At 35.4% G+C, this 11,413-nt stretch overlaps 1 protein-coding gene across 1 annotated transcript in view; it reads left to right on the plus strand.

Moving 5' to 3' along the window:
- MTX2 (metaxin 2) overlaps nt 1-7,403 on the plus strand; it is a 50,988-nt gene extending 43,585 nt beyond the window's left edge. Inside the window, exons 5-10 of the mRNA XM_081935290.1 lie at nt 318-394; nt 2,770-2,862; nt 3,231-3,269; nt 3,653-3,778; nt 5,810-5,886; nt 6,781-7,403. Of these exons, the coding sequence (XP_081791416.1) occupies nt 318-394; nt 2,770-2,862; nt 3,231-3,269; nt 3,653-3,778; nt 5,810-5,886; nt 6,781-6,940 (572 nt within the window). The 3' untranslated portion in view covers nt 6,941-7,403. The remainder of the gene's footprint in view (nt 1-317; nt 395-2,769; nt 2,863-3,230; nt 3,270-3,652; nt 3,779-5,809; nt 5,887-6,780) is intronic.
- The last annotated feature ends 4,010 nt before the right edge of the window (nt 7,404-11,413 follow it).

Below are 11,413 nucleotides of genomic sequence, written 5' to 3' on the forward strand. Positions count from 1 at the left end.
CATTACTTTTCCCCCACTAATTGTTGCTTTACACTGTTCTTTCACTATAATTTTGATGATGATGATGATTGGTCAAAGCTATTAGATTTTAAAAATAATAAGGGCAGTAGTATTTGGGATTCACAGAGATTCATATTCAGGAAAGACCAACTACTTTTGCCTAGAACAAATGCTATCAATCTATGTCTTCATACATCTTTCAAAGATACTCAAGCACAAAACTGAAATCTCAGTTTTTCTGGGTCTTTTCATTCTGATTCATTCTGAATCCTATGTCAGTGATGAATGTTGAAATATACTCTTCTTTTCGCCCGCAGGAAAAGTGCCCTTCATTCATGTAGGAAATCAAGTAGTTTCAGAACTTGGACCCATTGTCCAGTTTGTAAAAGCCAAGGTAATGTATATAGATATAGATATAGATATATATTAAAAGATAAATACCTATTCAGCAGTTGTTTCAATTATTTGTTTATGAAATTATCCTGGTGATTTGATAACCTCATAGCTTTGAAAATTAAATACTTTATTCTTTCAGAAAACACTGCATTAATAAGCTTTTAAGATGTTATCCAGTTCAGTGGGTTACTTTTCTGCTGAGTGCTTATGTGTAAAAAGACTTGTACATTTCTATCTATTATTATTGGGCTGAACTTTTTTTTTTGTACAAATGTAATTCTGTACAATGTTTATCTTTCTCTCTATACATGCCCATATTGAAGAAACTCTGTTATTTATCCAGACAGCACACAAATCTGTATTACCCAAGAATTTCAGAAAGGGGTCCTACAGCCACCTTGCCCATCCTGATGTCTTCTAGTTGTACTTAAGTTGCAGCTTCAAAGTCTCCCCAGTTAGCACATATGAGATCCTTAAACTGAAAGAAGTTTAAATAATAATTATTGTAAAGTCTCCTTTGAATAGAGTTCAACTGGTGAGGTAATGAGTTTGCTCCTGTAGTTTTCCTTGCAGCAATACAGAAGGAGCATGATATTGTCTTTTGGATTTTTTTTAATACTTCCCAATGTAACCTATAGAATTGGTATTTCTTGGTTATTTCCCACCCAAGGACTGACCAGATCCAATCCTGATTAGATCACTTGATTCAGGAAAACAAACTCTTGTTGTTGGGCCATCTTCTGAAAATGAAATTTGTGTAATGTAGGTTTCATAATTGCTGATGTTTAGGTCTTCACATTGGTGGGAGAAAGAAAGGAATTTTCCCTTTCTTTAGCTACTTGCATGCTCTGAAACTATCTTGGGAGTCTGATCAAGTTTCAAGAGAGTAAGCGAGATGGCAAGATATCTGTAAGGAAGAAGGAGTGAAGATATGCTTCTTCCAGTAGGACCTTTCAGCCAAACCCATATTTCTTTTGGATACAGCATTAATTCCATTTTGAAGCAAATGTAACCCAAATATTCTGGGCTTCATACATGGTGATATGCATCATTTTGATATCTAAATATTTTCTGTTGCTTAAATTTCTCATACAATTAGTATGTATATGTGTACGTATAATTTTGATTTTAAGCGAGCAGCTTTTCCTTCCATCCTTTCTATCTTGAAAATTTGCTAATTCAAGTGGCTTTAAAAGCCAATTCCATAACTGAACTGATTAATAAATAGATTTCTATTTTTACCCTTCTCTCTAATATTTTTCTCAAGAGTTTTTAGTTTATTCTGTAATACGGTACCGTGATACAATGTTATAATATCAACTTGTTTGTTAGTTGTTTTCAGTTGATATACAGTAGATAGAAATTTATAACCCAATTACATGGTAATTAAATAGGGAAAAGCTTAGATTGTAGGTTGGCTCCTAGCATTTGTCTACTGTAAACATATTTCTGATTATATATTCAAATACAACAAGGCTTCACCAGTAAATACCTAAAGAATTCTCAGTTGATTCAGCTGAGGCATATCCTTTTTAGGTGAACTTTTTTTTAAACCAATTGTAGTGGTTTAGATGTCTCTTTGAAAGGGCTTCCATTTTTCAAATTGTTTCTCTGTATGTCTTGGCTCTATAGGAAGAGGACTAAGCTGTCCAAAAGCTCTTTGGATCCCGTCCTACATCTAAGATAGGGTAGGCATCACCCCAGTGCTCTCCAGAGGGTTTGGATTGTAACTTTGATCGTTTCAGAACCTTGGCCATGCTTGCTGTGGCTTTTGAAATTAAGATTATTATTATTATTTTTTAAAAAAAGAAATGCACCACGAAGTTGGCTATTCCCGATTGCTGCATGCTCTGTTTGCTATCTTGGCTGTTGCCAAGAAATAATGTTGCACTTAGTTCTTGGCTTCTGCAATGTACTGCATAGAGAACACTTTGTTTAAATCTTAAAAAATTCCAAATAATCAATATTTATGCTTACTCTTGCTTCTTTCTTTAGTCTTGTAAATCGATACCCATGCATCGTATTTTAATAAGGTATTTACATCACCATAACTCACTTCAGTTTATTTACAAAGATGTTGTATTTATAAAAACCACTCAGCAGAAAAGCAAAAGAAAGGTCTGTAGCTGGAAAGTTCTGTTTACTGATCACTCTGTACTTTTCTATTTAAAAGATTTCAATTCAATACCCCACCTCCCCCCACCTCCCCAGAGCCTTTAATAGTCTTTGTGGTCTACAAAGCTGCCTCTTATGTGTAATGTTGCAAAGGATTGTTTTGAATGAGAGAAGGGCCTGGACTTCAATAAAGTTTGGAAAGGACCCAAACGGATAATTTTGCTCTCTTTCTCTTTCCTTCCTTCTCTCCTGCCTTAGGGCCATTCACTTAGTGATGGTTTGGATGAAGTCCAAAAAGCTGAGATGAAAGCCTACATGGAATTAGTCAATAATATGCTTTTGACAGCGGAGGTATGGCAAAACACTAGTAATTTGTCAGTCTTGGGAAATGAATTATATCGAAGAGGGGGAATAAAATGCTATTTTCTTTGTAACATTGCAAGCTACAGCTACATTTATGTATAAAACAAAAAAGGTGGACTTAGATTAACAGTGCTTCTCAAAACGCAGCGCCCTGTTATGTACACTTCGCAATCCTTTTCGGGTTATTTTTGGTGCACTGAAATACTGCATTTGCTTCATGATAGATCTAGTAGCCGTATTTATGTGTTTTAAATGTTATTAATGGCTTGTTTGGTAGAGCTAGGAGAGAAAGCTGCAAGGAATAAATGACTGTGTAACCTTCTCCGTTATGAAGTTTAGTATTCTTTGGTTTCTAGCTGTATCTTCAGTGGTGTGATGATGCTACAGTCCAGGAGGTGAGTGATTCTGCAGCATACATCTTAATTAAATTTTAATGAGAAAACACTTTTGCTCACAATTGCAAGTCCCTACTCATAAATGAAACATAGAGGTTTATACCACTAATGATGCCAATTTTTTTTTTTTTGCTTTAATTTTGCTTGCATATACATTTCGGGTTACTCTATGTCATTATTGGATGTGCTGGTTCTAAAGTGAAGAAAAAAAATTTAATATCATTTTAAAGGCTTGCTTTTTTAGCTGCAAGTTATAAATAATTGCACAGAATCAGGTTCTGAGGCAGAACCATGGCAATAAAATCATAGTTAGACTAGCCTTTTCTAAAAAACAGCTTTCTCAGTTATGTAAGAACACAATAATCCTTTTCCCCCCTTTAAAGATTACTCATCCAAGATATGGTTCTCCTTATCCTTGGCCTCTGAATCGTATTTTGGCCTATCAGAAGCAATGGGAGGTCCAGCGTAAAATGAAGGCTGTTGGCTGGGGCAATAAGTCACTTGATCAGGTCAGTCATTAGTTTCCAAGTCTGATCCTCCCCCCATCCCCCCCCCCCCCCGTGAAAATGTAAAATGTAAGGTTTCAGGGAGGCACTGTTTTCTTTGTATCTTTTTAGTAAATTAAATATAAATTACAATTTATATTGTTTTATTTGTTCCTATACAATTTGATTGCTTATTGGTAACTTATGACTATCACTAAGTGTTGTATCTTATGATTCTTTATGAATGTATTTTGTTTTTCTTTATGTACACTGAGCACATAAGCACCAAAGACAAATTTATTGTATGTCCAACCACACTTGGCCAATAAATAATTCTATTTATTCTATTCTATTCTATTCTAAAAATAAAAATTAGCCTCTGCTGTCTATGATCTGAGATAATGGTTTTACTGTGTGATATATTTTGATTTGCTAAATACATTTTTTTAATTTCTTTTTTTATAATATAATATGTTTATAATGAAACAGGACACTTAAATGGCCAGAATATAAATTGTTTAGAGCTTTAAAATGTAAGATCAATGTGTTGGAAAAAAAATGGCATCCAATGTAAACCTTTCAATATTTGAGTAATAGGATCATAGTAGTGGGCATTAGATGGTTAGCTATCAGTAGAAGTTAGTGTTAGGTGAAGTTCCCAAATGCTCTCAGGTATGTACATCAGGGTTATATTTTAACAGCAACTGCTATCAGATGTTATTCTAGAGGTCCTTTTAATCTTTGGATGAAGGCTTCTTGAAGAAAACTGGGGGGGGGGGGGAGCCCAAGTGTTGACAAATACATATATGTGAAGTTATTTGTATAGGTTTGTTTCTGGGTTGAATCTAAATACTTGGTCTGGAAACATGTTAAGGACTAATCCTGTTTGATTTTTAACAGGGGCAAATACCGTATTTTTCGGAGTATAAGATGCACCAGAGTATAAGACTCACCAAGGTTTTGAAGAGGCAAATTTTTTAAAAAAGTAGGTAGGTAGATAGAGGGATAGAGAGGGAGAGAAAAAGAGAGAAATACAGTAGGTAGGGAGAGAGAGAGAGAGAGTAGTTAGGTAGTTAGGTAGTAAGATAGATAAAGGGATAGAGAGAGAGAGAGTAGGTAGGTTGGTAGGTAGGAGGACAGAGAGAGAGAGAGAGAGAGAGAGAGAGAGAGAAATACAGTAGATAGGGAGAGAGAGTAGGTAGGTAGGTACGTAGGTAGTTAGAGTGGGGGGGGAGAGAGAAATACAGTAGGTAGGTAGGGAGAGAGAGAATAGGTAGGTAGGTAGATGTTTCCAGGTGTATTTATCCATGGGCTGGAGAAGGAAATCACTGACAATCTGCAGCACCCAAGACTTTGTTTCTGCTGGCACAGCACTTGATCAATGTAATTCTCATCAATCAGTTAAAGAGCTTTCCGAAAGGGAAAAAAAAAAGGTTTTGCACTCTGCAAACCTCCCGAAAACGGGTCCGGTTTTTGTCAAAAAAATTGCATGCATAGCCTTATGGAGGCTTATAGAGTGCTCCTGGGGACTGGGGGGGGGGGGGCAAAATTGAGCAAAAAACGGCCCTCCCCAGCCCCCAAGAGCTCTCTGAAAGCCTCCATAAGGCTATGCATGGCCATTTTTATGAAGGGGGCAGGATTACGGGAGGCAAAGATGCTGTATTCGATGTATAAGACACACCCAGATTTTAGCCTGGTTTTTGACGAAAAAAAGGTGCGTCTTATACTCTGAAAAATATGGTACATTGTTGTTGCATTTAAAGCAGGGGTGCCAGACTCATGGCCTGTGGGCCAGATGCATCACGCGCTGGCCATGTCCACTCCCGTTTTAGTGAAGAGGAAAAAAGTTGTGATATGTCACATGACGATGTGATGCCGCGAGTTTGACACCCCTGATTTAAAGGATAAAGAAGAAAAGATCATATGGGAAGGACAAGAACAAATATTGTTAAAAATCTTATGTATGCAATGTATTCTTAACTAAAACTTTTATTTCTATAGCACTTCATTAAAATTATTTTCTGCTCTTCTGTGATATCTGTGTTCTTTTTATAGGTACTTGAAGATGTAGATCAGTGTTGTCAAGCACTTTCTCAAAGGCTTGGGACACAACTGTATTTCTTCAATAAGAAGTAAGTTGTTTAAGAGCTCTGCCAAGAAGACATTCTTCAAATGATGGGGAGACGTTTCTCCTGCTGTATTTCATTTTCCAATAGATGAAATAAAAATCTCTTTTCTAACTTTTGGTAAAAAGGGCATCATAGTAGTTGCCTATTGGCCCAGGAGCTAAGAAGCAGGAAATAACTTCTTTCTGTATTTCTTAATTTATGAGCGAAGGAATGGCTAGATTACCTCTGGGCAACTTGAGAGAGGCAAGGAGAAACATCTAGGAAGGTTAATGGGATCAAATTAGAAAGCACTGTGTGAAGAATTTCAGTGAAATGAGTTTCCAAAAAAGTTTTAAACATTTGATTTTTGTCTAAATCTGCAACACACACTAAAATCTAGGTTAGATTAAAGAAATGCTACCAACGCAAGTTTATTTCCATTCTAAGTTATTCTTTGATTATATCCCTAAATAATATGTTTTTAAAATAGTATTTACTTCATATTTTCAATGCTTTGATCATTTGAATTGATGCCAATTCCATTCTCTCAGAATATCTAGTTTGATGGTGTGTGTGTGTGTGTGTGTGTGTGTGAGAGAATGAGACTTTTTTTTTTGCCTTTATTAATGTTCCTGTGGCCCACCAATTTCTTCCTCAATAAGGCAGACATGGTTGTGACTCGGCGAAGCATTTGCATGCCTCTTCATAAGTGTTGTTTCCAAGGCTTAAACTGGCAACCTTCTGTCATTACCTTAAGGAGAAGAGGTGGAATAAAGGCAGTTGATGGCATTTTCTTCTCAAAATGGAAGGATCAAGATAGTATGTCATGGTCTGTATATATAACTGGTACTAATGCCTAATGTGGCTTGCCGTGGTTGTGTTCTCTCATCCAACATACTAATTTTCTTTTGTTCATAGGCCAACTGAATTAGATGCTTTGGTATTTGGACATCTGTTCACAATCCTTACTACCCAGTTGATGAGCAATGAACTGTCGGAAAAAGTGAAGGGCTACCGTAACCTCACTGCATTTTGTAAAAGAATAGAACAACACTACTTTGAAGTTAAGACGGCCTAGTCCTTCCTTCTCCAAACTGTCTTTGAGGAACAGAATGCCTAGGATGATAGTAATAGTAAAATTAATATTTTGACTATGCTTGTTTTATTTTAAAAAAGTAGTAGCACAGATTTGAAAATTGGGCTTAGCTCTCAAGCTGCGCCAAAACTGTTGTAGCCCAAGAAAATCTATCTGTGATGAATTCAAGAAACCCACTTGTATTTAAAGCAAAATTGAGTTTTTCATTATACATGTCTCTGTGCCATTTTAATATTCTTTTGAAGTGACCTTGAAACAATATTGTGTCAAGATGTAAAACAATAAAGTTTAGACAATTCTATAAGTATTTTTCTTAATATTTTTAACTGCCTATATACATGCTACATTTTTACAATTATTTGCATTACAGCCATTAAACTACTAAATTGGGATTGGTTAAAGGTATCTATGTAAAATGTTTACATAAATAAAATTTGCATTTTTATCCTGCTATTAAGTAGAATTCTCTTATCTGGTTATTTAAAATATTAACAGTTATTACCAAGAAAAAACATGCATAATGCGGAACCTCTAAAATTAATTAATTTATAGTAAAATGTAAAAATAATATATAAAAGATGAAATCATTCAGTTTTGTAATCATTCATAATTCTGGAGATCAAGAAAGTCAGTCGGAATAAATCTGAATATCTTTTTGAGATGGTTATTTCTCTTTTTTAATTGCATGTCTTTGAGTGTTTGCTAGATCATCTGAAGGTATTTGTCCCACCTTATCTTTTTATATCCTGTGAAGACAGAAATTTGGTAATTTATTTTAAAAGTTATTAATTGGAACCTGTATTTAAATTATTTTTCAAATACAGCAAAGATGGAACCATCATATTGAATTCAATGCTGACTACTCTTTCTTTTTTTAAATCAGTCTTTCCAATTGAAAACAAAGGCTATGAAAAAGGAATATTCTTGCTCTTTAAAATGCTTCCGTTCAGGGAATAAGTGGAAAACCAGTTCTTTGAAGATGGCTTGGCTGCTGCACATGTTTATCTAGGTTCCCATTTACAAAATGATTTTATTCTGAATTATGGAATAAAGGATTATTGTTCTTTGTGATGTCAGTAGCCAAATTTATTTCCTGCTTGAATCATCAGTAATCTAAATACCAATTTACAAGACAAAATGACTGCAAGTCTTGTTCAGCAGCATCCAGTCAACCTTTTAACTTCTTAAAGCCTGACACCATGCATTAACTCCGTTTGAAAGTGTCTCTTGGACTATAAATCCCCACTATCTTGAAATGACGTTGCAAGATATATGATCTATTATAAGCAAATAAAGTGTGCATAAATCTATTTGAGCCACTTAGACTGCACTTAAGGATATGGAGATGAGTGAATTACATTGCAAACTCAATAAGTAAAGTAAGATGAGCAGCAAAGCTATTTCATATAAATATTTTTTGTAAACGTAGGTATATTCTTTGTCAGTCCCCCAATCAACATCATTCCCTTTCTAATTTGAGTTATCAGAATTCTCTATTTAAATTAGGTTAAGCACGAGAAATACTTGTTTGACAAAGCTAAGAGGCTACTGCACTCTTTCAAAGTATTCATTTGGATAAAGTGCCTTTTTAAGAACTAAAACAATGGTGGCTTAAGTGTAGGATGAAAAAGACTAGGTTTCTAAGATTGGAAAATGTTAACACAGTTTAGTAGCTAACATCAAGAGAAACTGAACTTATACTTACTGTCCATAATACAAATTGTAATTGTGACTCAGTATAATTAATAATAGATGGAAGTTACACTGGCAGTACATAGCTAGAGTACATGTTACACGTGTTTCCGTGTATATCATCATCTAATTTTAAAACACTGGTACATTTAATAATACCGATGAGTGTCATGTAAGAAATATTGCCCTTAAAATTGCCAAGAGGTTTTTGATGAAAATGAGAAGTTCAAGTTTCTTCCCTTATGAAGGGAGACTCAGTTTGTATTGCAGTCTATGTTTATTATATGACGACTTCATCCCATATATAGCTTTAAAAGTATCAGATACAAACCTTTAAATATAATATAGTATTTTATATGTATGTATGTATGTAAATATGCATATAGTATGCCTTATTCTGATCGTCTTCTGAAAAGATTTGTTGGACCTTATAACAGGACAATTACACTGTAGAAAAATCTGTTACTGTTCCATGCTGTCTTGATTTAAAATTATGTTGTTTTGATGACAGTGATGCAGAAACTGTTTTATTCCTATTTTTCTTGATTACTTGCTGTAGTGATGGACTAATGAAAGTTGGATTCTAACACCGTCCAGAGGCAGCAAGTCTTCGGCCTGTGAAATGTATGCTCTTTACATGAAAATCAAATTGCCGTATGTGTTTATTGTAGCACTATACTGGAATTTTTACAGAGAAGATTAGAATGGAAATGAACTGAAATAGCTACATGGTATGCTTTAATAAGAAATAGTCATAATTCACAATTGGAGCATAATGAAGACAACTGTGGATGTGCTTTTCTGTACATTAAGAGAAAATCACTAGATAGTTCAAACTGAGGCTTGATCAAAGGTACAGTGGATACTAAAGTAACATCATGTAATGTTTACTTTTTCAGTATGATAGAGAAAATCTTAACTCATATCTATACAGGTAAATATTCTTTTATCCAGATGAATTGAAGTGATGGTACTTCAAAGTATTTCCTCTTCTATCATTTCTGCCTTTTAGCATTTTTCACACCTAAGGCGGCTGCTGTCTTTATTTCCCCCCTCCCCCCAAATAGTTTGGAATTCTTTCCACAATCAAATTCATCTTTGCATATTGTAGTGTACCTTTTTGTAATGCCAACCATATTGCCTGCTATTTATTGCCTACCAGAGAAAAAGTTGTAATTTTGGCACAAGTAGAGCAACAGGCCAGAACATTGCCAAATTTAAGTAAATTATCTGTATTAAGTAAATTATCTGTATTAAGTAAATTATCTGTATACCAGCAGACTCAATTTCTCTGATTAATGGATTGTTATTAAAGTGCAGTTTGTTATCTGATTTTACAAAAGACGTTGAAATTAAATATGAGGGTTTCTATAGATTCATGATTTATTCCTCTAAATATTTTGCCATTGATGTCTATTTCCAAGTACAAGGAATACAAAATGATGAAACATAACTTTATTACATCATAATACAGTTATATATAAATTTGCATTTCAGAATCATAGCATGAATTTCACCACTAACACCCTTTCCCTTAATTTTATTTCTCATGGATGCCTAGACATTTTGCTATCGTTTTCTTCACTAGAGTGAACAAAACTGAGCATTTATAGTGGAACCACAAGAGTTTATTGAACAGTGCAAATTCAGTACAGTACCTATATTTCTGTACTGAATGTGGACTATTTCCTCCTCTGTGACTTGACATCACTGCATTGACAATTTCCAATCATGCATTGCTGGTATTGAGTAACTTTAAAACACACACTTGGATGTATTTCTGAGACTGTGTAGCTGACCATCCTCTTCTTCCAACAGGGCCAATCTAACAGAAAAGCTGCTAGACAAGAAAAGATATATAATCTACATGCAACTGTGTATAACAAGAATGGGTCTTATTTACATGTCACAACTATCCTTTGTGAAGCAGGATCATTTGTTTATTTATATCCCGCCTTTACTATTTTTATGAATAATGCAAGGTAGGGAACATGCACAATACTCCTTCCTCCTGTTTTCCCCACAACAATTCTGAGGTGATTTAGGCTGAGAAGGGAGAGTGACTGGCCTACAGTCACCCAGTTGGTTTTGATGCCTTAGGCAGGACTAGAACTCAGTCTCCCGGCTTCTAACTTGGTGCCTTAACCACTAGACCAAACTGGCATCATGTCTTCTCTAAAATAGCACTAATTGTAAACAAATAATGGCAGTGTGAATATAAACATAACGGGGTCCATAGTGGTTCCAAAATATACTGAGAGACTTAAACAATTTTCAATTAAAATTTCAAAGCTCTAGTTCTGGCCAACCGAGGAGGAGGATTTTGCATATTGTGACCCTAATTGTTAGCCACTGAGCTAAAGTTGGAATTGCTTTGAAATTACCAGCATTTGGTGAGCCTTTATCAGAAGTGTGTGTATTATGCTTTGCATAACACATATGGCAGCTCGCTCTCACACGTAGTTTGATAAAATCCATATAAAACAGATTACATACATCCCTGCGACCAATCCGCTCGCACAGAGAGGGTCTCCTCCAGGTGCCGTCCACCAGGCAGTGCCGGGGGGCGGCGCCTAGGAGTAGAGCCTTCTCTGTGGCGGGCCCAGCCCTGTGGAATGACCTCCCCCCGGATATTAGGAATACCTCTGACCTCCGCTCCTTTCGTGTAAAGCTCAAGACCCACCTATTTCAAGTAGCTGGCCTGGCTCAACTTTGATCCAACTATATCGCTCCTGACGGGTTTTTTATTTGGGGTATTTTAAT

Source organism: Natrix helvetica, assembly GCF_964273705.1.
Source record: "Natrix helvetica genome assembly, chromosome: 1".
NCBI lineage: Eukaryota > Metazoa > Chordata > Lepidosauria > Squamata > Natricidae > Natrix > Natrix helvetica.